Source organism: Tympanuchus pallidicinctus, unplaced genomic scaffold (assembly GCF_026119805.1).
Source record: "Tympanuchus pallidicinctus isolate F22 unplaced genomic scaffold, pur_lepc_1.0 scaffold3, whole genome shotgun sequence".
NCBI lineage: Eukaryota > Metazoa > Chordata > Aves > Galliformes > Phasianidae > Tympanuchus > Tympanuchus pallidicinctus.
In genome coordinates this window covers 22,874,939-22,901,200 of record NW_026294747.1, presented here as the reverse complement: position 1 = coordinate 22,901,200, position 26,262 = coordinate 22,874,939, and the positions used below count along the sequence as shown (strand labels likewise).

Below are 26,262 nucleotides of genomic sequence, written 5' to 3'. Positions count from 1 at the left end.
TTTATAGAAGGCACATCTCTAAAAGTCTTCTTCCCCAGGTGAAAATGTGACATTTAAGCTCAGAAATTATCCTTCAGTTAGCTGTTAGAGACCTTAAAGAGAAAAAGATATTAACAAAGTAGAAAGAGTGCAAACTGAGTGGTTTCTTCTGATCCAGACTATCATGGAAGAAGCATCAACAGAAAGTGCAAGAGGAATTCCTGGGAATTCCTAGATTCAGAAATTTTCAACACGTGTGATAAAATAAAATTAAGCATCAAGACAACAACATTGCAGAAGGAGACAGTTTTGTATGAAAGTGTATACATTTGATCATTTGGGGACCTAAGAACAATGTCATGGTTAAAGGGATATGAAGCTACACAGCAAAATCTCTGTTGAAAATAAGAAAAGTCTTTTGAAGACTTTCATGGCCATGCTAATTCCTCTATCAAAGTGCCACAATTGCTTTTTAAAGCAGCTTTACTGAGAGCTTTTTCATGCCACTCTCAGCAGGAAACAGAAGTTACAACTCATTCCTGAGAGAAAACTGGGAATCCTCTGTATTTTACTCCTGTGCTACCTATGTTGTAATGAGATATCAGTTCTTCTGATGCTAGAACAGACATACCTCAATTTGGAGTGGCATATTGGGGCAACAATGAAAAATATTTATATTATTACAGCCCTGTAAGCAGATGGACAAAACACAAAGAAAGGAAGACTCTGAGTTAAGATTTTCTCCTGCAAAGCTGGTAAGATCTTTGCATATCGTATAGTGCACTACACAGTAGTTTTAAAACTATTAACAAATGGATGTTTATGAGCATAAGAAGATACCCTGCAGGCCAAATAGCCTGCAATAAACAGGGCAGAAGAATTTCCTGAATGTTTGCTGACTTTCTTCTCACTCAAAAACTTGCCTGTATTCCACAATATCACTTATGTAGCTTCAACCATGCGAAACAGCATGTAGAGACCCTCTGAAAGGTTCCTCTGCATTCTGGAATTTGTTAGGTTCCCTAAACAAGAACATCCAGCTTAGTATCACCTTAAACCAGGCTCTAAAGATGGATAACTTGCTTAAATGCCTTCAAAACCCAAAGCCTTGTTAATTGCTTTAAATGATTATAGGCAGACTATGCTCTGAATAAGCTTTGAACCCTCAGAGTACCTTAAGCTGTTTATGATCTATGAGCTATTCCAGTGGCTTAGACAACTTAAAATGTGAGGAGACTTCAGGGGAGTACAAATTGCTTAAGCCTTCTAAGGCCTTAAACATCTTAAACTGCTACACGTCTGACCAGCCAAACTCACACGTCAGTCTTTGAACTTTCATGGGAGTTTTAGCAGAAACTAACAATCACTTTGATTCAAAGACAGCAACTTTGAAGTCAGATTGTTTTGTAGATCTTATGCCAACATACTAAACCAGGAAAACGTTTAGAATGTGTTTAAAACGGGAGAAATCAATGTCAAAATAAGTGCTTAAAATCAGCAAGCATAGCAAATGCTTTTTTTTTTTTCCTTCCTTCCTTCCTCAAATAGAATATTGCTCTGAGCACATACAAAGCTGCCAAACTCCAGAACCAAGACCCTGGCATGGTCTAATCTCAATAAGATCCAACAGAAGGCCAACTTCTATGCTTTTATCTTCTGCAGTTTTGAAATCAGACAATTGAAAGTGTTCAGTTCGGCATGCACGGCAACCTGCTCCAAAATCCATACCTCCACAATTATTACTGTAATTCCATTTTTGAAGACACAGAGTTGAAATCATTTGCGCAACAGGCAGCTTGTGGGTTTAAAATAGGGAAAGAAAGTGAAGAAAAAGTTGGCTGTTTCACTTGCTAGCTCAAATCACCACAACCTTGCTGAAAAATGCATGTGCAAGGGACAACCAGTAACTCCACAAATAAACTGAATCAAAGCCCGGAAGATCAAAGATGATCTTATTGGAAAGCCAAAGGAACAAACAACCAAACAAGAAAGAAAGTCTAATACGGACCTGCAAAGAAAAAAGGTTCTAAGAAAGCAGGATGGACTGGTGCTGCCAAAGAGGGAAAAGGCATTCTAAAAATAAGCATGAGGAAAATGGTACTTGAATGAAGAAGGGTCTATTTATCGGTGAGACTAAGGATAAAATCAATGATGACTCGAAGTGGCTGAGAATTTTCTCTCTGAAGTCTCTACTTAAAAAAAATCCAATGGTATTTATGCAATTAGGAGTAGGAAAAGTCTTTGGTAAAAGACGAAGCCAGGCACAGCAGCTAGTTGTACTCATTAATTTTAAAAGGAAAAAAAAGGGAAAAAAAGTTAACTTTTTGAGGCAGTCACACCTAATTCTGAAAAAGTTAGAATAAAATGGGAAAGTGACAAAAGGCCAAGAAAGCCAACTTAGCATCATTCTTCAGAAAGAAAATCATATTTAATGTGACAATTACTCTCTCCTAAATGCAACTTTTATCGTTAAGGAGAGTAATGTAATAGAGAAAAGAGAATAAATCTGAAAACAATGAAAGAATGAGCCACATGCAGTAGGCAGGGGGATTTAGTAAGTCAAATAATTGACTGCATGAAATTTAATTGCTTTTGTAGATAGAACTAGAAAAAAAGGAAAGGAAAGAGAAGGTGGCAGATGTGATCTGAATAGAATGAAGTGAAGCATTTGTTAACTGTTCTGGAAGTACATGGCTGCATTCTGTGACAGAAAGATTGCCACTCAGTCTGAGAACTAGCAAGGTCCTGCAGAAGCACAGTGGCATTATAAACAAACCAGTAAGCAACAGGTTCAGTTTCTTTATCACTGAGCTCTAAACTAAGTCCCCTATGCCACGGAGGAAAACTAATGTCACTAACAAGTCAGTGCTGCAGCATCTCTTGAACAGCGTGACGGAAATGAACTTGTTAATAACTGAAGACTTAGAGCAGCTGTCAGATTTTATCTCTAGGATTCATGGATGTATTAAATGGAATTGTATGAGGGTATCTTCTACCTAATGCCATCATTCATTGTGGATATCAAATTCACATACATAAACGGAAACAAAACTGGAATAAAAACAAGATCAGAAAGGAGATGCTGTTTCAAGCCTCCATATTACCACTCTACTTTTCATGCATCTGCAATGTACAAGCCTTTTGGCACTCAGGATACTCATGCTTTCCACAGTTTGGAAATCATTCAGTTTAGCTTTTATTCAAATGTATGAATAACAAAATCCAAAGGTAGCAACCTTGTCCCTTTTTTTTCTTTTTTTTTTAATCAATCAAACCACACCTTCCACCTTCACTTAGAAAATATGCTGCATCTTGTGGTTAACAGGCAGCAAAAGTTCTGTGCATTTGCTTACTTGGCCACAACCAGAAGACACTGCTCAGATGCTGCCTTTCAAGAAGTCATTTGCAGAGAGGACTCTGACCTAACCAATACTTCCACTAGCTGTTCCAGTTAACAGATAAGGAAATACTCCCTGGCAGGTTTGTGAACATCCCATGGTTACACATAATGGAAGACAACTCCTCTTGACTTATTGTTAATTCCATCCTCCAGAAGTTATTCTTAAAAGGCAAAAAAAAAAAAAAAGCACCAGGGAGTGTGCAGTATCATTGCAGAAGGCTGAAGAGCCTGATGAGCTCTTCAACCAGGACGAGGTCCTATCAACCAGCAGATAGGACACAGCAAGCAGCAGCATTGATTATCATCTTCTTACCAGCACACTGATAACTGCAGACACATTGTCCACATCTCTAGATATGAGCATATGCAGCACTCAAAGGAAGAAAAGACTGGACTGATATTTGCAGACAACTGCAAGAATCCTACTCAGCATCAACATTCATTGTGAAAAGAATTTTCACAGAATTATTTCATGTTAGAGGCAGAGCTCACTTAAAAGAATTAAAATATGCACACTGCATAGCACTGAACTAATTTGAGACTCTCCACACCTACTTTCCAATGAGAGAATTCTATGGGTTGTAGTCTTTGAATCAGATGCAACTTCAGGAGGCATTTTAATTCCACTATCAGAGGCTCTGTCTGATGAAGAAATGTGCCTCTCTTGCATGCAGATGCCTGCACTACAGAGCCAGCCCTAGGCAAGGTATCTTCAATGTTCAGTTTTTGAAACATCAGTCTCATAACTCTGGGGGTTATAAGTTAGTATTGTCAAAAGCATCTGAGCACTGAGACCTTCTGGAATGTATGACTGGCCACTGGAGGAACTCAAGACGAAATGACAAAGAACTGATTTGTGGACTCTGCTTTTCTCCCTTGATAATCCTTTACAGGAGAAGCCAGCAATGGTCAGACAGCACCATGCAGTTTGCTAGTCCTCAATTTCAGTCTGATCTGTTCACGTTCTACAAGACATTTGAGAATCTGCACTGGGGACATTTCTGAATGGGAAAGCTCCTGATAGAATGTGACAGGATAGGAAAGGTTATGAGCATTAAAAATAAAAATTCCTTTTTCATTTAGTAGAGGTGTTTCTACTGCATGGGACACCGTGGCTTTCATTCCATATTGAAAAGTATCAAGGATTCAGGAACAGATCCAAGCCTTGTGCTGCAGAGAGCCAAAAAAGGCATACAAGACCCTAGTGAGCATTAGCACAAGCCCTAGTTACATTCGAAGTCAGGCAGCACATAGTGCATAAGAAACAGCCTGGAGGAGGCTAAAAGGCACTAGAAGCTACACAGAAAAGGCAGTGCAAAGTAGAATATGAAGATGGAAGAAATCCACATGGCTGTCGCACCCCTTGTGCTAGATCTCAAGGCCACAGTGAGTGGTAAATGCTAACACACCTCATAGCTGCCATCTACAAATATCTGAGCCTTCTGCACCCACCCATACAACTTACATGCTATTGCAGGAGACATTTGGTTAGAAGCCTTCCTCTAGTTTGCAGCCATAACCTACCCATAGTGAACGACTAGTAAAAAGTATGTAAGTGTAAATAGTCCTCCTTTCCTGGGCATTTAGGGAAGGCTATATAAGCCCCCCTCCTCAGCCTTCCTTTGTAGGCTAAAGACCCCCAGCTGCAGGTGTTCTTAGATATTTGTTCCACTGACATTACTAGCTGCTGTTCTCAACTACAATAATAGATGTGAATAGCTGAATTTGAAACTGTTTCAGCTTATGTATCTAGTTTCTTCTACAGCAATACTAACATTCTACTATCTCTACTGTTAAGTATCTTGTGTTTCACCCTAGAAATAAATTTGTTGCTTTTACAACCACATGTACTGACGGCTCAATCATCTACAATCAACAAAAACCTCAGGCCTTTTCCCCCCTCTATCATTTTAACTACTGAGCTCAGTGTTATTAGTCACTAAGTGCACTTTGTACTATTAAATTCCATCTCATTTCTATAGCTCCAGTAATTTTCAAGGCAATCCAATTCTTATGTGATACTCTGATCCTTCTCTGCAATGACAAGGCTAATGTCACATTCTCAGCAAATTTATTCAGCACACCCTTACAAGATAGTAGTGTAAACAGCAATAACAACCAGCCACAGAACAGGTTCTGAAGAAGATTCGTCAGTAACTTCCTTTGTGATAGTGTCCAGCTTTCAGTCCTGCTGTATTCCTTCCCTCAGCAGACTTGCTCCTTACCAGGTCTTGTTCTAATTCTTAACAATTTAACTAGATTTATTGTAGTCCAAACATGCTAATTGCCTTACTAAAATGTGTTAAGACCTGAAGCAAATCCTTTTATTGTAAATAAAATTCTCAGTGATAGGTATCCACCTGCTGTACCTTACCACAGTCAAGTCATATTGCACTTGAACCTCCTCACAGTTTTAATTTCCCCTCCCTTCAAAACATATCCCATAAATCTGTGTACTGAGCTCAGATTATGGATTGCCAGCATATCCTGACCTTCCCCATTTCCATCTGGAAGAAAAACTGTCATCAGTGCTATCCTAACCTAGCAATATAGTCCTAAACTTTTGATTTTAATTCCAATTTCTTTAAATATCTGGAAGAACTACTTGCATAACCTCTCATTATCAGCCCATGAAGCTTCAAGTTATGCTTTATTGTTTGTGTGTTAGTTTGTACTTCTAGCCCGCTCTTTTTCCCTAAACTCTTCATTTCAAGCCCTGTATATGAGGCACAGCTGCTATTTCAACCTGTTTATGTTATCCCTGTGGTACTTGGTTTCTAATGCTTTCATTGTACACGGGAATAAAGACCCAGGGAATTATAACCATCTCAGTTGTTTGCTACTGACCACCGTTTTCTTTGCCAAATTAAAATAGTGGGAATGTTTTCAGCAGCACAGTGTTTTTTGGATCCCTGCTGTTTATCAGACTATCCCCATATCATACTCTGTCGATTGCTTAGTTCCTAATTTAATATTTCTTCCCTTCTGTATTACTGTCTACAGAAACCACACAAATACTTTTCATCTTTCTCCCTCATTTCTCAAATCAAAGTCATCAGATATTAAGTCTGTTAAGCCAAGAACTACTGAGATGCCACCTACACATTAAAATTTCTCCTCTTTCTCTGATGACTTTCCAGGTAGACCTGGAACAGACATCACAGATGCAAACTACTTCTGCTCTGATAGAGTTACTTATTTGCTTGTCCTGATGTTAGAGCCAGCATGCAAACTCCTCAGATCAATGAATGTCTAAATCTTTATGCACAGAATTTTAAGTCAATCTGGCTGTTATTGGCCTACAAAATGATACAACTGAGAACAGAACATGTCAGGAATCCTGCTCCAAAGAAGTTCATGTGAAGTCTGCAGTAATCATCAGAAGCACCAGTTACTCCAACCAACCAGCAGGGAACCTGGTGAAGCATTCTGATCAAACTACTAATAAGTATTCCACCTTTGTATTTACTGTCTCATGTTCATATTCAAAAAGCTCATTTTCATTGAAATTGTGCATGACTGTTGCTATGATGGAAATAAAGAGACTGAAATGTGTCCAAAACAACTAGGTGAGCTAAGAAAGATTTCGCAGAGATGCTACAAAAAGACTAGCAGTGCAGCTATAACACACAAAGGAGTTCCTGTTGTGTCTTTAATTAGAGAGATGCCAGTAAGAGACATGGCACTCAGCTTGGGGCAACTGCAAGCACCAGAATGGATATTTAACACAGGATGCGGCAAGCTGAGATAGGCAGGCCAAGCTTGACTTTGCAGAGGCCATTAAATCAAGCCACTTTGATACCCCTTTTCCTTTCCTTTCCCCAGGTTTTTGTCCATGTTCATCTCATGAGTCATAATCAACTGACCAGATCTTACCACTTCTCTATACTGAAAGTAACTTACAGTAACTAGCGTTTGAGAAGAAGTCGCTATTCCCAAATTATTCCTCCGCTTATAAAGTAACAGAAACTAACTTTGAGGAAAGCAATTTTTCCTGGAAAAGAGTGATTACAGCTTATTCCATAATAATATCTTGTAGAAGTTCATGTATAAATAAGGCCTTGATGTAAGACTATATTCAAGAGAACTAGAGAGACTTTTGAAGAGCATTGGCATTTTGTGCTATTGAAATCGGTCCAAACTGAATTCTAACTGCAAATTTCACCAGAAGACTGTACTGTATTAGTCACTATTACAATTGTACATATTTATTCTGATTTATGTAGTGGTTCTACACTGATCATATGACTCTTGACAAGCACCACATGCTTGATCTCATGCACAACAGATGGAGTCCACATGCATTTGGTAAGATCTCCAGCAGTGCTGCAAGTTTCTAGCAGCCAGACTCTAAGTTACAAAGAGCTTCAACATATCTCGAAAGAATATCAAGGTGGCTTAATACTGGGAAATAACTGAAGCAGAGAAATCCCTGAAGTACTCTTGTAGAACACGAGAAGCACTGCTCCAAAAGAACTCCTTGCACAGGATTATGGAGAAAAAGGTCTCAAGGTATTGTACATAAACCACCAAGAACACTGAAAGTGATTTATGTTTCACTGTTTACTCTCAGTCATCATCTGTGTGACACAACATCCAAATCAGATTGTGCTTAATTGCAGGTTTACAAAGGCAAAGTTACACCTTATGGCACTGTATAAATAAGAGCTGAAGTCTACACATCACACCACTGGGCTTTCAAGTGAGGATCAAAACAATTCACTGGCTTGCTCATAATCATGACAAAAACCTCTGCAGTTATAGAATCTCATACTTGAACCCTAATAAATATTTGGTAAGTCTAGGTCAGCAGTTTTCAACCTGTGGCTGGTGGATATCAAATGTATCTCTAACACCTTGTATTTGCTACACTCATTGGCAAGATGTGGAAGTACTAAATTCGAAGAGACTGAAAGACACTGCACTAGACAAATATAAAGGTTCAGAAATCCAAGACAGATACGGGAAATAAAATGGGAGCTAATAAGATGCTCCTCATAAGTCAGCAAAACTAACAAAGATAGTATGAGACAGTGTTAACACTGCTGTAGACCAAAAGGAGTATCATGACTACTTATTTGGGGAAGGCACTTCAAGTACAATGCCCCAAGCAGTGAAAAGTGAAAAGACATCTTATTCCCAGTGGCCGAAGAACAGAGTAAGGAAAACAGTTATAACTCCATGTAAAGCAAACACTTACTCTGGTCTGCAAATCACCAGATCCCCTTTGTTGGTGCCATATGCCAATCCTAGGCCTGGTTCAGGTAGCCAGCGAGCAGAGTTTATGCTGACATGTCTTCTCTGGTCAGCAGGCATTGGGTACAGAACGTTGAAAACTCTCTGAAACAAAGACATAAAGTTACTACATAAGACAAAAGGCAGAACAGCCAAGGAGGTTCAAATAAACAAATGTTCAGTCTCCCTGCAGCAACAAAGCTGGCGAAGGAGACACGTCACTTTACAGCATATTAAAAGAAACCACTAATCCAGCAGCAAGAGCAAGCATCTGCTAGGGAAACATACATGTGCCCTTAACTGCTTAACAAACAGATTGGCACATAGCTGCAGAACATAAGAAATCCTGCCACCACAAGATTCTGCATGCCATTCGGTGGACTGCAGAGTTGAAGTGATGGGAACAAATAGCACAGCCATCAGACAGCAAGACAACTAGGTCCCTTCTAGCCTTCACTTCTCATCTTAACTCACTAGGGAGGAACAGGAAACTGGCAAGCGCATGGGCTTTCAGCATCAACAATTCATTCTTTTTCTATTAAACAAAACATACCTTACACAGAAATAATATACAACTCATATATTTTTAATCATTTAAACAGTCTTCTGAAAATTGCTCAGTTTGACCACCTCCCACAACAACAGGGCACAGATGAGATAAATTAATGTCCAGAGATTATGAATAGCACAAGTCTGCAAGTAACAAATCACTCAGTTCACATCCCCTTGCATCCATTTTACCCACACTACAATGAGAGCTGAAGAGCTGTTAAGACTGTGGGGTAGTTAGCACAGCTGTAAAACTGCTTCCTAATCACTGCAGCAATACAGGAGAATGAAAGCTCCATGCACCTGTAGGACAAATATCAAGCTCTGCTCTCTGGTCTGCAGTAATTTGGTATCTGAAGTGTATTGAGCTTGAAAAGCAAAAACGATGAAATGGATCAGATTATATCTGTGCAGATACTTTCCAGCTCTGAAAAGCAAACATCTTTTGTACAGCTTAATGCTTTCCTGCAACCTGCTAGCCTGCAGCTAGTGTTGGTATGCAGTTTGGTCTTGGAAGCTACATTTTCAATGGGCTAATTCCAAGTTGAGACACAAGTTTTCCTTAGATTTTCTGTTCATCCCCAAAACTTCTTCCAGATTCCCCAGAAAATAGGAATGGTGCTGGACCAGAAAGCATTAAAGAGAATTAGGATGCACTGGAACAAGAGGATGAAGGTAGACAGGAATGCAGACCAATCACCACTGCACTGCTGAGATGGCCTGAACGAACAATTCCTTAGCATGGGTCTTGTTAGCTAGCATTACAAACTGGGTCCAAGACAACTTATGTACCTGGTTTTCTCTACACCTCTACTCCCCTCTGCACATGTTGCCTGTCTGATAGTTTAACTTGATAAATCTGAAGCAGAGATCATTCAAATGTACTCCCTCCAATAACTAACACCTAGGACCTTCATCTGGATCATCATAATGACAAAAAATCAAGCCAGAGCAAAAGAATGTAACAAAATTATTTCACATAATCAGTAACACAAGTAACCTGTTCTCTGAGGAGGTCACATAAGAGAAGAAAACGTCCTTTAGGATTTCTCTTGTGTGACAGAAGCTGATCATTCTTTGCCCCAAATATCTTCCGGCAGACAGCAGTATTTTGAGAAGCTCAGCGTTCAAAGGAACAGGCCCTTTGGGGTTTATGTAGCTCTTACCCATCCCTGTCACGTTTGCCCCCATTCTCCCCCTAGTATTTTGTGTAAAGGAAAAGAGGAAAAAAAAATCAGACATATGTTGGAAACACTTGTTACCATGGAGATGATGGTGCACTCTAAGATGGGTAGACTAGATTTTGAGGAGGAGGAGAAAAGGGAAGGGGAAGGGGAATGGTGCTCCAGAGCTGCAGCTTCCCACATCAATCAAGAACAGCAAGAGTATTCTATCATATCCTTCTTCAGCTAGTCAGAAAATGTTTCTTTTCTCCTGAGAACACCTTTGTAAGACATCACAGCTGAGAAGCAGCCTGCTAGAGGTAGCTCTAAGTTCTCTCACACTGGCAGGCCAGCTTGCATAGCCACCATCCCACAGATCAGCAGCCAGTCATGCCGAGGCAGGGACTTGCCAGCTCCTGCTCAACATCCAGGTGTTCACAGTAAATGGCACCCAATGGAAATCCTGACAACCTGCAAACATGTTGGCTGAGGACACAATGTCAAAGGCAAGATGGCTTAAGAATTCTGTATAAGAAGAGATGCTTCATCACTCCACTTCTTCGTACACTTCTAAACACACCAAAAAGCTCCCCTCCCCTGCTGCTTCCCACTCCCACGCTAATGGGACAACTCCATGCAGCGTTAAGGGTGATGACATCCGTGCGTGTGGTAATTAGTACATAAAAAAAACAAGAGCAGCTGTACTGGCATAATCACCACTCGCAGCAGTAACCAGGACCCAGCTAATCAATCTGATGCAGTCACACAGATCGGCTCTTGCAATTGCATCCATTAGCAAGACCCCCTACTCTATCCACAAAGGAGGGAGGGAAAAAAAAGTTCCTTCAACATCAGCAGGCAGGACCTTCTCTTCAAAGAAGGTTAGAAGCCTCCCAGGAAGCATTATTCTCCATAGATCATCATGGTTTTTTGTTTTGTTTTGTTTTTTTTATTTTTTATTTTTTTTTGTTTTTCCTCTATTGCTGAATTGTATGAAGTTACTGAGATACTTCAGCCAAACTACTTAGCCTGAAAATACAGTAGGGTGAGCACAGATCTTTGCCAGCGGGAATGTTACATAATCACAGAATACCCTGAGAAGGGTCCCAAAAGGAACTTCAAGTCCATGCTTTTTAGGTCTCAAATTCCAGGAACAATATTCCAAGTTACTACTGGAATCTCAAACTGACACAATTCTCTAGCTTCTACATCAAGAGACTACTGTCAATCCTCAAACACTCTTACAGCTAGCAATAAAGATGCAAAAAGTTGATAATTCTCCACTTCCCTTTCTTTAGGGCTGGTCCATGAACTAATTGTGGGCCACATGTAACACCTGATGTGCAAGGGTTCAGGAACCACTGTTGTAAATATCCTCTGATCTTTAAGGCACCCACCACACCATACCACAGTCTCTACAGAGGTTATATTTAACAGGTTAGCATTTTAATTTTGACCAAACGTGGTGAATGAATCACACTATCAACCCATAATCACTGTCAGCAGTCTCACATCAAGCTTCCAGGCAATTCACCATAGCCAATGGCAAACTCTCCCATGGTACTGCTGTACTACTAATCCAATATTACAGAGCCACACCATTAGATGTGGCCACTCAGCATTTTATTAAGTTGGCAGCTGCATTTCATTTGTTTTCAGATGCTGTTCTGAAACAAGGTTTTGAATGATATGTTTCTCTAACAGTAAACACTGTGAAGTCTGAGGACTGGAAGCTTCAGGAGTTGCCCCACCAGGCATTTCAGAGCATCCCTATGGAAGCTCGAACCCAAACAAGCATCATCAGTTTGGCAAGCTGCTCTCTTCTTGGCAGCAGTATAAATATCATGTCAGCAGGCAAGAAAGCACCTGCTCCTTTCCTTTAGTACCCACACAACCCAGGCTACATTACACATAATAGCTGCTTGACCATTGCCTGTATTTGCAAAAAACTAGGCTTCCAGTGATCTCTATGCACTTCAAGGAGATTCCAAAGGAACTTCATCTCTCCTCTAAGTGCAAGGGATGCTGGCAAGGAGAGAAGTCTTCCTCTAGGAATACCACGCTGTCTGAGGTAGCTAAGCTTCCACACAGAAGGCAACAGCAACATAAAGGGAAAGGAATACTCACTGAGAAAATGCTACCATTCTACATGCCCATAACCATGGAAGTATAAGGAAAGGTTTGCTTGGGTCATTTATGCCTGTGCATTTTTGCTTTCAAAGACTGCTCCAGAAGCAGCTGCTTTCCTCTTTGGTGTGCCTTTTCTACCCTCCCTTAACTTCTATGACTAATCTAGGAGTAACACTGAATTCAGGTGGGGAGAAAGATGGCTCAAAGAAGGGCTGTAAGGCAAGAGAAAAAGGAAAAAAAAACCACCAAACAAACAGCCCCCCAAAGCATTCAGCAAGACTGCTTCATGCAGAGCACAAAAGCCACCTGAAGTCTACCACTGTTGTTCTCCCTCCAACTTGTGACTGCTGGCACATCAGCACTGTGGCACCTGTTACAATCACTCAGGTATTAAACTAAATATTTACTTATGGCAGAGAGCCAGAGAGGCTGCATGACAATCAACAGCTTCAAGGAATCCTCCCCAATGATCTTTCCTTCAGCATCAAGCTGCTGACTTGAGTGGAAAGAAGGGAGCCTTGGGCACAACACGTATGCACAGAGCTAGACAGTTAATTTGTACCTGCCCTGAAGGAGCAGGAATGTTTTTTGCTGCAAGCTTCTCCTCTTCAAAGCCCTATCGCTAGTTACAGACCTTGTGCTTCACTCTTTCCTTCTTGTTCCACCTCAGAGAAGTTGCTGCCATTTAATAACACTCTTCAAAAGTCCACCTTCTACTTCTATTTATGAGATCTGCCAACAATAAAAAGCTGGACCAGGATCCTGTCAGTCAAAGCAGCAGGCTGCCCCAAGCCCGTGCTGATGCCAGTTGGCAGCAATGCTGCAAAACTCACCTGGGCTGAGTAGCACCAGGACTGGGCAAAGCTGCAGGCACCATGCTGCTTGCACAGCCAGTTCTTTGCTCACAGCAAAAGAAAGCAGGGGAGTACTGATGACTACTTCTTCAGCAGAGTGCAACCTATCTTTCCCTTCTTGCTGGCATCCGAGAAGGAAAAAACATGTTTTGAAGCTCGAGGAGAAGAGAAAGTTGGCACAAGTGGGCAGGGAAACTCAGCAGGAACTCTTGCGTTTATCTTTTTAAATTCAATAGAGACATTTCTGCTCTCAACTAGATGCATCTCCTTTCAAGATGCCAATAAATTTCAAGCTATTACCTTTGCTTAGCCCAGGCAGTAAATTGGGCTGCTAGATCAGCCTTGATAAAGAGTGAGTGGGGAGGGGGTGCAGCTGTTCACTTGTTTACGTGGTGAAATCTTGTCATCCGTGAAGCTCCATCCTGACAGGTAAAAGGAGAGGAAGGGCTGGAGCAGATGAGGTTGGTTTATCAGGCACTAGGCTAAAATTTAATTATTAATTTTCAACTGAGTCGGTGCTGTCACCAGAGGCAAGCTGTGAAAACACACAGGAAGAGAAACATCTAGTGTGCTAATCTAAACAGGGCTGAAGGGCACAAGAAGTATTAAATAGGAACTGGGCAGGGAGGCAAAAGTAAGAACAGAATGCTAGGAACTAAGGTACAGAGGGAAATCTGAACACAAAGATGGCGAGTGCACCGAAAGCATCAACCTGAACATCAAGCTGCAAAACAAGCACCATCCTGCATGGGGCTGTCTCTTCCCTGAGAACACCACCAGCTCAAAGGACATCATAAAAGGACACAGGCCAAAAGGGCAAGTAGATTTAACACATAGTGCCCAGGCAAGAATGAGAGCTCTGACCACACCTCTAACTTGAGGCTGATGACAGGCACAGAGATGTGAGACCCTGACCACCCCGTGCTGCTCTGTCCCTGGCTCTTGCATTCTTCCACATCCTACAGCTGTCATACTCTGCTTCCTGGGCAGCAGCCACTCTTACCAGGGGACTGGCAAAATCCAAAACCTCACAGACACCCTGACTTGGGCTGCAGAGAAAAGGAGTTTGGAAAAGAGGGTTATGAAGAGAAACATTAGACCTGTGCAGGCACAAGAGACAAGTGTTGACAGTACAACTAAATATCTATGCACATACAGTGCAGATCAACAGAGTACTCTTTGCATGGGTACAGTTTATACCACACAGTAACCGTGGGGACAGCACAGCTTTTCAGTGTAGCTGCAGCTATGCTAGAGCTTTAGCCTGAACAGATACCTTGTTAGGTAATACACTTTAATAAACTAATCTACATGAGCCATATAGTAAGATGCAATCTTAAAAGCACAATTAATTCACAACACTGCAATTACATTCACTGAAATTACAGCTGAACACAAAGACTACATACAAAGGGCCTTCAAACAGTAGTAGTAGCAGCTTGCAAAAAACCTGCAAACTGCACTTGCGATTTGCAGAGCAGATGAGGTGCAGCGACAAGATGAAGGCACAAGCAGAATGAAAACAAAAGCAGTACAAGGGCTTCATGCACGCTGCATTTCTCCATCTGCCCTTCATCTTTGGCTCTACAATCTGACCTTGAAGTTTCATAAGTTTATAATCTCGCCTTTTTTAACTTTAATCACACTACTGAGACTGAATAGTAACAAATCAATTGAAGACAGCTTTTTGCCTTCCTCACCCCAGGAGGGTATTGCCACTGAAAGATCTCACCTGGTACACTTTTTTAAGTCAATGTATTCACATCTGACATTAGCATACTAGATTAGAAACTGCTGTAAAGCATCTACTGCTCTACTAAAAGCACTGTATGTCCTCTGTTTTGCTGCCAGGAAGCCACCTGTATCACTGACTTCTATAATGTTGCCAATTACTTTAAACAGCTCTTTGGTTTTTTGTAAGGTCCAGAAATATAACAAGAAACAGACATCCTAACTTGACCACCTTAATAAATAACACTCTCTCTTTTTTGCTTAGATTATCATTCTTTACTCCACCTTCTATTTATGAATTTCAAGAAAGCTGCAGAAATTGAGGCTTACACTACGCACTGCCACAAAGCCTACAGACCTCTGCAGCTTGTCTAAAGAATTGAGCTTGTCTAAAGCAGAGGGCCTTGAAGGCAAAGTAAAACAAATACTCTTTGGAATAATTGACTGATGGATTGATAGATTAATTCATAAGACAATGTACATCAATCTATGTTTTGTAATGAAGCCAATCTCCCTTCTGGAAGGAGTCTCCTTTCTGTACCTATTTGCAGATGTAAATAAAAATGCATGCATTTCCAATGATCGGAGAGGAAAAAAAATTGCTCTTCTGCTCTAAGTTTCCTCTTATTAAACAGGTTAGTTCGTGCTGCACTCATCCCCTCCCCCAAAGCTAATTCCTGCCAACAACAGACACGTCCTTCCATTAGATCTTCTCCGTTAAAATGGAAGAAGCAAAAATAATGCACTTATCTTTTTCGACTTGTCAGTCTTATCCTCAAATGGATCTTATCATCTAATGCTCAGCACAAATAAAATTTCTTTCAACTCCATTTATCTACCCCAGATGCAATAAGATCATACATGAAATTCTTCTTCATTCTTTTCTGATACAACAAACCTCTTTCTGCCTTTTTCTGCATCTGCTGCCAGTGCTGAAAATCCTTCCCTTGCTTTCTGAGCCATGGTGAATTAACTGAGAGCTAATCCTTTATTTTCAGCAACCATTGAAACCTTAACTGAGGAGACTTGATCTATTTCCTAAAGCAAGACAGCATCTGAAGTGTCTGCAGATTAACCAAGAAACTTTGCACAAATATAAAGCATTGTTGGTTCTTCCTGACCATACTTGGTCACATAACTTAGTGCTGATCAGGAGAGGTTTAGTTACAGCACTCCTCTCCTCAGGCTTCTCTTTAGCCCTTCCTGTCTTTAGGCAAGCTCTTGGCATTATATCACCTAGTACTTTATCTCACAAGTCTGCAGTCCGACTACTAAGTAGTTTTTAAATAACTGAACATTAACAAGAGCTAGGTTACATAAAGATGCTGATCATTCCAGGTAAAAAAGCTCTCACCATGAAGATAACACTCTTGCAGTGAAGCAGCTCATTAATTTGCTACCAGTCTCCCAGAGGCTGCATAACCAGGATAATACCTGCAAAAAGCCCTTTTGGTGACTGGTTCAAGCCTGGACCCAAAAACTAGGGCTGAGTAAGCAAGAAACTGCCAAACAAAACAACTGTGCTTTCAATCAGGCGTGTGTGTGGCTGCAACAGACGAAAGGACAAAAAGTGAATGCCAAAGGGGGTGTTAGCAAGACGGAAGATAGATACGTATATATTCAGTGAAGACACAAAAGTGAACTGAACTGTGCAAGAGGACTGTGCCCCCAGCTATTGCTGTCTCCTGCAAAAATCACTGGCAGCTGTCAGTGCTAGAAGGATCTAATAAAAATATGGTCACTTCTATGGGAAAAGGAATGACAAGCCTCTTTATTTTTGCCTTTATCTCAGACTGCAGTCCAAAAGCACTGCCTTTGAATTCCCCACTAAATGTCACACTGAGACTGTAGCAGTAAAATCCACAATATGTTAAAGATCTAATGACAAGAGCAAAGGATGTGCGCACAGCTGCCATTCCACCCTACTCTTTGTCTGCTGAGCCTCAACAGAGTGGCATACAAGATCAAGTGTCAACAATATGTTGATGACAGAGCTATGTGCACCCTCATCTGGGTGATAAGAGGCTGTCATCCAGCTGCCTACACGTCTGGAAGGAATAACTACTGGAGAAAAGAGCTAGCTTAAATTTAATTCAAGAAAAATGGTATGAAGAGGTACTGACAAATCCTCATGAAATTACACAGGTCTTCCCAGACTGTGGTGACTCGAGCACAGACCTGGTATTTACCAAAGCTCCTTTTCCTCAGGGTGACTTTGGTAAGATGACCGAATCCAAATCATCCCAGAAGTGGAACCATCTTTGCCATAATTATTTCTACCTAGTTTATAACTATGTCTCCAACTGCACTGAAGCAAACAGTAGCTATTGCAGGACAAACGGGCTCACGATTTTACCCAAACTGCTGGAGCTCAACTTTCCTAATTCTGGCCCCCACGTTAAACAAAAAGTCTTGGCTCTTACTACTGTATCCCACGAAGTAAGCCCATACAGAACTGATGCCGCTTTCCTTCACACAAATTTGTCACAACCAATGCTGCTCACATGTTTAACCATTGTATGAGATATTAACACAGTATTTTCTGAAGGACAAGTTTTTACAGTTTAAGTTGTGCCTCAGCAGCCTTTGTGCAGACATGGCTGAAACCAGTCAAGATAACAATTTCACTACCTCTTTCCAACACACTTATTTATCCATTTGTACTCAAACATGCAAATCTGTTAAGTTTTTCATGCCATCTGCAACGCCAATGTAGCATAGCATTTTCTGATAGTGAATCCAGTTCTTATCTGCAGCGCCCTACATAAACAGTGCTTCCCAACAAGAGTTTTGGATGCCCTGTTTTATAAAATTAACTAGAATCTACTGGTTGACAGAGCATAACCAACCATTTGGTCGTAACAAGTCTATAATATGCTCCTCTCTGGATCAAAAGGAGAGATTTCCCGTATCAATAAGAACAGGGTCCTGCCCCCACATCCTCCTTTTAGTACCAAGAAATACATTCAGTCAGTGACTTGGCTTGGACTTTTGACTGTGAAAGAAGCATCTACCTGCTTCAATTTCTGCCAGCAGCAGAAAATTTCTTAGGGTGGGAATTGGAAATACTACACTCTGCTCTATTCAGAATAGTCAAGAGCTCCCTCTGTCCACTTGTAGATATCAAAAACTCTCTCAAAAGAAGACACGAGAGACCATACCTACAAGCATGTTCATTCAGTAACATAATGTGAAGTTGGTACTTTTTTTTTTTTTTTTTTTCAAATTGTTCTTGTTTTCAGACATATGTCAGTTTACCTGAATTCTTCTGATGGAGCTCACTTGTTATGGCAAACCATCTCCACACATTCCTATCAGTTTTCTTTTTACATTATAGTTTTGTCAGAACACTCGATAACTCGTTTCTCAGCGAAGCAAATGTTCACAGCCATTTGCTATCAGGCTTGAAGAGCCTTCACTTCCAGCTGCAGGAGCACTCACAGTGCATCCAAGTAAGTCAGTGGGGTGTAGCAATGCCATCCCCTTTGCTGCCCATACTAAATACATTCTGTTGACATTTGCACACAGCTCAGAGTATGCAATACAATTTGACATCTTCTCACATGTTCTGTGTATTCTCCTAGTCAAGATTTAATACTCTGAGAGAGAGCTTGTCTCTGTGCTCAAACTAGGTGTGCCTTTCTGCTTTAGGCTTTTCTTCCTGCAGTATTTGGAATTCTCTTGTTTACAACAAAGTGCACGCATAGCCCCTTCTGTCCAGATCACAGACCAACCACTTCAACAGGATCTTTGCCACTGCCAGTCACCTTGTCAGGAGTTAATTTTGGGTCTCTCAATTTTCCAAGAGCTAAGTCTGGGTTTTCCTTGTACATTCAAATCACGAGGCAGTACCTGAAACAGGAACTGGTTGTCATCTCACTCCTCACAAATTACACGATTGGTTTTTTAGCTTTGCGTCAATCAAGTTTTCAATCATCTTCGTTTCCTCAGTTTAAAAATTCCTTTCTGAGTTTTATTTTAATTTGAATTATAGTAATTGCATTTTTGTGATTTCAGTTAGGGTAAAATAGAAACAAAAAATTAAGAAAAGCGAGGACATCAGAATTTTTGAATGCCAGAAAAAAAAGTATCTTTTGGCCTTCTTATCCATAGGTAACAGACCCAGAGCATTATGATCCTTGCTATTCTAAGTTTCCAACTTTCTAAGTTCAATATTATTCTATATTCTTTAGCTTCCATGCATTCCTGGAGTAACAGAGAACACAGGACCAAGCAGCTTGAAAGCAGATACTTCTTATTCAGATCACCTCCAACTACAGTTTCAAAACAGGCTGCAAACTCCTGTGTTCTTTCTCCAAACGTCCCATCTCTGAAATTCATCTGTATCAGGACAATTCCCAGCATCATTGCTTCCACACTACCCCAAGCTAGAGATCTGCTAAAAGCAGCTACAGGCAGATTTCAGATATGTTTGTCAGTTGTCAAAAAAAGAGAAAAACAAAACAAGGTTTATGCATAACACTCTAGTTAGAAGTCAGTACTACTAGCAGACTTTTTAAATCTCAATATGAAAAAGAATCCTGCTCTTAAGGAAAGGCAGGTTTCCATCTGAAATGCTAAGCAGATTAAATTTTAAAGGAATAAGCAGGAAGAGCATGAATCTCTAGCTCATGATGCTATCACAGCAGATGAGAATTCACCACTTTTAGTCCCTTTCTAAGCACAGTTCGTAAGTAAAATCATGATTGTGACCTATTTAGCTCTACCCAATCTCTCTTGAATAGAAGCAAGATACATACAATCAAGATGCTCCATGATACTATCCAGGACATTTCCCTTCAGCTCTGCAAATTACACCACCAGCCAGGATATTTCTAAGCGCTATTACACATACCAGGGCTAATTAACTGCATCTTCAAAACTTCTATTGCAACAGGAAGACAAGGAAAACTATCTGAGGAATGGAAACTCGCATTACCCTTACTACTTAGGGATGCGGAGAAAGGAAACAGAAGTAATCACTGTATGTCACTTCTCAGCAGGTTGCCAAGCTTTCACAACAACTTAGGAGCCACACTGCCAAGCCTTGCTCTCTCAATGCATTGACAGGTAGTCAAATGGTGTCAGGAAGGAAGGAATAATCCTGAGACACCTTTCAAGAATTTGCATACTATCTGATACAGCATTTCTCTTGAATTTCTCTCTGGGGAGTTCTGCAAGGAATGCACAATTAAAACATCCACAAAGAACTGCTTCAGAACATGGATATGACTTCTTTTTAATTAAGAAGTTGAACAGCAATTGCTCTGTATTACAAACTGTTGGCACAGAAGCAGAATCAGAGAAGATGCTTTCCCATTTTCTCTAATGTGCACACTAGAGATAGAAGAATACAGTTCCACCTTTTTTTTCCTATACCTCTTTCTACTGCATGCTGGCCAAGCTGCAAACAGGTTTTTACTCAACTGAATATGAATGCAGCAGTCACTGTAAAGATGGTGAGCTATGAATAAAGTTTCCTAATTAAAATTCTATTTTTATTTTGCATGTCCTAAAAAGCATTACAAACTTATGGAGCTATTGCAAAACTCAAGATAGAAGAAGTGACAGTTCTTCTGGCGCCAGTAGTTGATTTACTAATTTCTACAACTAGATGAAGGAATAACATTTACAAGATTAACAGTCTTATGTTTTTCAAGCTTGGTCCTGCAGACTGCACAAAGACAACCAACGACGCACCAGAATGCTGAAACTATAGCCAACGTCATCTGACAGCAAGGCTCTTCAACCAAATTAATTTAAATTGGTCTAGTTGTGACCCTGTCACATAGGCAGAAAGCTGAAAGACCAAAGCAGTCAGAAATGAGACATTTTAAATGTCTTTAATCATGGTGCAGGAAAGGGGAAAAGCAGCAAATTAGTTAACAAACCCTGCTAGACTGGATAGATTTGAGAATGTGGGGGAAAAGCTTTTGGAAGCTAAAAATATAAGTGCAAGAGAGATGAAAAAAGCAACCTTTAGAATACATGCACACCATCTGGAGAAAAATAATCCAGAACTACAGCAGATGAAAAAGACAGGGGTGCAGTGATGCAATGTAAGAATGAGAAAAATTGGACAAAACTGTCAACGTACTATAAAAAAAATCTAAGTAAATTAATATATAAGTAAAGTTCCATATTCCAAAGGGAAAAAAAAAAAAAAAAGCTGAAAAAACATCCTCTATGGAGTTTTGGCAAGACTCTGTTTATCACATTACATACATTCATCACATTACATATGTAGGAAAGAGAAGAATCTTATGAAGTTCAACAATGGCAAGTGTTCAGTCCTACACCTGGGAGAAATAACCATATCCACCAGAACAGGTATGGGGATGACTTGCTGGAAAGGAGCTCTACAGAGAAGGATCTGAATGTCCTGATGGGCAACATGGTGACCATGAGCCAGCAGTGTGTCCATGTGGCCTAAAAGGCCCATGGCATCTGAAGTGCATAAAAAAGATCGTGATCAGCAGATGAAGAGAGGAGATTCTCCCCCCTACTCTGTTTTGTGAAGCCACGTCTGTGTTCAGTTCTGGAGAAGATTGAGGGGAGACCTTACCAATGTTTACAAATATCTACTAGGCAGGAACGGATGGGGGCCCTTTTCAATGGTGCCCAGTGACAGAACAAGGGGCAACCAGCACAAACTGGAACACAGGAAGTTCCATCTGAAAATGATGAAAAACTTTACTTTGAGGTTCACAGAGCGCTGGAACAAGCTGCTCAGAGAGACTGTGGAGTCTTCTCTTCTGGTGACATTCAAAACCAGACTGGATGCTGTCCTATGTAACCTATTCTAGCAAGCCTTCTTTAGCAGGGAGTTGGACTAGATGATCTCCAGAGGGCCACTACAATTATGCAATTCAAATATATACCAGAATGAGGGGAAAAAAGTGGCTAATCTGGAGAGAATTTAGGATTTAAAAACCTAAAGCTAGGAGACTGAAATACAAGAAAAGATTAAGGGAATACAAAGAGTTACTTCGCTAAGTGATGACTAAGAGCAAGGATACAAGCATTTAAAGAATATTACAGACTCTGGGGAAAGAAAGTATGTGCAAAATGGACATGAAAAAAATTAATGAAAGATATTGGAATGGAAGATTCAGACCAAAGCTTACTGATTTTGTTAGTTACAGAATGTGTGTCCAAAAAGAATGGCTACAAGCTGCAGCAACTGGAGCTTAGAGAAAATGTAAAGAATGGATGAGAGGAATTAATCTTACCATAGCTTTTCATGCAAAGAGACATGATTTTAGTTAACAGGACTTCCTTTTCCTAACTTACTGTGATACAGTACAAAGACTATGGGAAGTGACACTCCCTTATCTGGTACTGAAAACTTAGGATCTGAAAATGACTGAATGAAAATGAATGAATCAGTACCAGGGCAAACTTAACATGAGCCAGCAGTGCGCTCTGGCAGCTCGAAAGGCAAATGGGATCCTGGACTCCATCAGGAGAGGGGTGGTCAGCAGGGAGAGGGAGGTGATTGTCCCTCTCTACTCGGCTCTTGTGAAGCCCCATCTGGAGTACTGTGTCCAGGTGTGGAGCCCTCAGTACAAGAAAGACATAGAGATCTTGGAAAGGGTCCAGAGGAGGGCGACTAAGATGATCAGGGGGCTGGAGCACCTCCCCTATGAGGACAGGCTGAGGGAGTTGGGCTTGTTCAGCCTGGAGAAGAGGAGGCTGCGGGGTGACCTCATTGCAGCCTATCAATACCTGAAGGGAAACTACACCCAGGAGGGGAGTAAACTCTTCAGAAGGGCTGACAACAGCAGGACTAGGGGAAATGGATCCAAGTTGAAGGAGGGAAGATTTAGGTTGGATGTTAGGGGGAAGTTCTTCACAAGGAGAGTAGTTAGGCCCTGGAACGGGCTGCCCAGGGAGGTTGTGGATGCCCCATCCTTGGACGTGTTCAAGGCCAGGTTGGACGGGGTCCTGGGCAACCTGATCTGAATGTGTACGTTTGGTGGCCCTGCTAGGCAGGGGGGTTGGAACTACATGATCCTTGAGGTCCCTTCCAACCTGGGTGATTCTGTGAAACTAGAAGGATCTAGCAGGATACTGAATCCACGTAATTAGTAATCCTGTCATATCCACACAGCTTTTACCAACCATACCTGCTAGCCAAATTGGGCTGTTTTCACAAATGATCTTTAGTCTGTCTCTTACCATAAGAGGCCTTTGCCAGAATGGCAGCTCAGAATCAGGGCTGAAAACGTGCTCACTTGGTTCACTAAAGAATATCTTCATTATCAGTCTTACTTTGCCTCATGATGTGGAGCAGGTGATGAAGATAAACATGAATTTTAACACTGACTGATAAATCAGCTCATGTAAAAATGTAGCTGATGTGACCCTCCCTGAATAATGAGCAGCCCAGACAGTAACTACAGAGCATGAAGTTGAATCTAGCAATCTGGGCCAGAGGTAAATTCTCTCCCCAGCGCCAGGCCACTAGTCAAATGGTCCAGTCTAATTCCTATACATTATGATGGCTCTGCCAAAAGAAAAATAATCAGAAGGACCTTTAAAAAGAGAGGGAAAAGCTGTTTGTGGAAGCAATTCCACTATAATCATGTTACTCCCCCAAAATGGAAAGGCTTGAATAGTTGTTCTTTATCTCCTGCAAGATGCCTGAATACATAGCAAAAAAAAATACCACCGAATCCAAATTTCAGCTTCAGAAACTACCTAGTTCTGCTTCTTCAATTGCACATGGCTTTTACCACCCTAAACTATTACTGAGCAGCTGTCTTTCTCTGCTGATGAACGAGGCAAGCTGTATACGGTCTCTTAACTCTGTGTCTGTTTGAATAAAGGCAGTTTTATGCACATTCTGAATAGTCAGGGTGGGTCACAGCTCATCAACAAAGCAGAAGTACAGAAAAGAAATTCCATTTCCAAAGCTAGCCTACATATACATAGAAAGCTCATTAATAATTAGCCATGAACACCCTATTTGGCAAAAACAAGGTCAGCCTCATGGTAAGCAAATCTAATATGAAACCACTGGCGGTCACTCCTAGAAGTTAAGTCCCTTTTAAGAATGTTAGGAAATAATCTTGAAACCTCAGCCAAAAAAACTCCCTCACAGTAAAGCCAACTGCAGTGCCACAAGATAGATCAAGATAGATGCATAGTAACCCCCCAAAATAGAAAACACCTACTAAGTACTCTGAGTGATATCTAGACTTACAAATATATGACACTGAATATTTGTTTGTCATCATATTTGAAACCACAGTAAGGTTTTAAAATTCTGTTAGATTTATGTTCTCCTGTCATGTTTGCATACCTCTGTGATAAATCCCTACATATGTTTTTTATTCAGTGAGCCTGGAGCATGTTAACATTTTGCTGTCATAAACCAACAACTAACTAGCAGGCTAGAGCCAAAGCAGCATGGTATCACTGACAAAAATTCACTGAAACAGAATACACACATACTCACCCTCATAGAGGTTTCTCCACCATGGGGCTGTTGCAACCTGAAGACTTGAGCAACCATGTGTTCTGTGGAAGGGTGCAATAGGATACGTCGGGAAGCCAGTCCCACCATTACATATCTGCCCATTGGAGACAGGCTCACAGAAATGGCATTAGGCCCTATAAAACAGAACAGTAGTTACTTCACTCAAAGGTTGACATCCCTCCCGACATATCTTTCCCACAGTTTCTTCTTCTAGCATTCTAGCATTCCAATAACGTAAAACATACAAAGCTCATTCTTGTAAGAGGCAGAAAAGAATAAGGAGACCTGCATGAGTATAAATTTTGTAAAGACACTGCTGCAAGTATCCTCTCTCTAAGACAATGAAGTTCTTCAAATAAAAAATTGTCTTGCAGCAACTACCCGCTACCAGCACCTTAAATATCCAGACATATCACAAACTTCCCCCAGCAATGCTATGTCTGTGGCTAGTGGGGCAGCCAATATTGTATTTCCTGTTACTACAGTAGACAGGCACTGACGTTCAGACCATTGTGTTTCTCACTGAAGGCTGAGTTCTGAGGTAACTTCTTACATCCCCACCCACCCTGACTTCTTGCTGCATCTTACCAAATCGTTTTGTGTAAAGCATCTCGCCCAAGTTATGGGGTGCCAGAGAATACACAGCCAATATTCCTTCATCGGGAAAGCCTCGCTGGCTGCTGGGAATGAAGGCTGCCAGTAGCTGCCCATCTGCAGATATATCACAGCTAGCATCATTGTAAATCTTGCAGTTTTGAACAAGCACGTTCACGGACGCTGAAGAAAGAAAGGAACAGTGATTAAAACATTCAAGCTCAGCAGAATAAAGTAAGATTCAAACCTGATGTAGGACACTAAATGCATGAGACATTCAAGACGTATAGCTTCCTCCAAAAGTTTATGAAATATTGCTACTCTGATTAACGTAACATTTGCTCCAAAACAGAGATAAGGCACCACAGTGAGCCCAGAGAATGAAATCTACTCACCTGGAGCCTTCAGTCAAGAAACAGCAATGACTGCATTTTATCAAATCCCTCCTTTCTTGAGTACAGCACTACCCTTTGCAAAGGATAGCACAGTTTAAACAAGTCCCAAATTGTGACTCTTTGACATACTCCAGCAGTGGTAACATTAGAAACAGTACACCTTAATTCATTTCCCATTTTCATACAGAAACCCTAAGTTTCAGCTTTCCTTATTGCCAGTAAACAGAAGGTAAATGAAAAATTCCTCCCCATACAGACATTCCTTTCTGATGGCTGTTTTTACACCAATCTTGGCTAAAGGAAACAAGATAGGAAAGAAACTTCTCTAGCCAGTCCACCATTTAATTACTTCAGTATGAGATACTTGTGCAATCAGTGAAGCAGCTGTTAAACAGACAAGGTAATGAACGACACCTCAAAAAACTGAAGTTTTACTTTAATCTCTGCCAGTGAGCTGCTGAGTGACCTCATACAGACCCTTCCCTTCCATGCCTTGCATTCGCAGCTTATATAGTTTTTGGGCGACTGAATCTTACCACACATCTGTACCATTCCTAGGGTAACAAAGCTTTTGCTATCATCTCTTCACCAACAGATCATGATATTCACTCCCTCAGCTTAACCAAAAAGCACTTCAGTTTTTTTACTGGAACCAATATAATTATTGCAGGAGATAAGGAGCTGAAACTGACACTTGCGGCAGGAGGAAACAAAGTCATGATGGGGAGTGAGCCAGGACTGACCCCCC

General features: G+C 40.9%; 1 protein-coding gene across 5 annotated transcripts in view; it reads right to left on the bottom strand.

Moving 5' to 3' along the window:
• The window catches only part of AMBRA1 (autophagy and beclin 1 regulator 1), a 125,776-nt gene that overhangs the window by 16,892 nt on the left and 82,622 nt on the right, over positions 1-26,262 (bottom strand). For all 5 annotated transcript variants that reach the window (XM_052694775.1, XM_052694778.1, XM_052694780.1 and 2 more), the window contains 3 exons: positions 25,114-25,302; positions 24,505-24,659; positions 8,580-8,719 (listed from right to left, as the gene is read on the bottom strand). In XM_052694775.1, the coding sequence (XP_052550735.1) occupies positions 8,580-8,719; positions 24,505-24,659; positions 25,114-25,302 (484 nt within the window). The remainder of the gene's footprint in view (positions 1-8,579; positions 8,720-24,504; positions 24,660-25,113; positions 25,303-26,262) is intronic.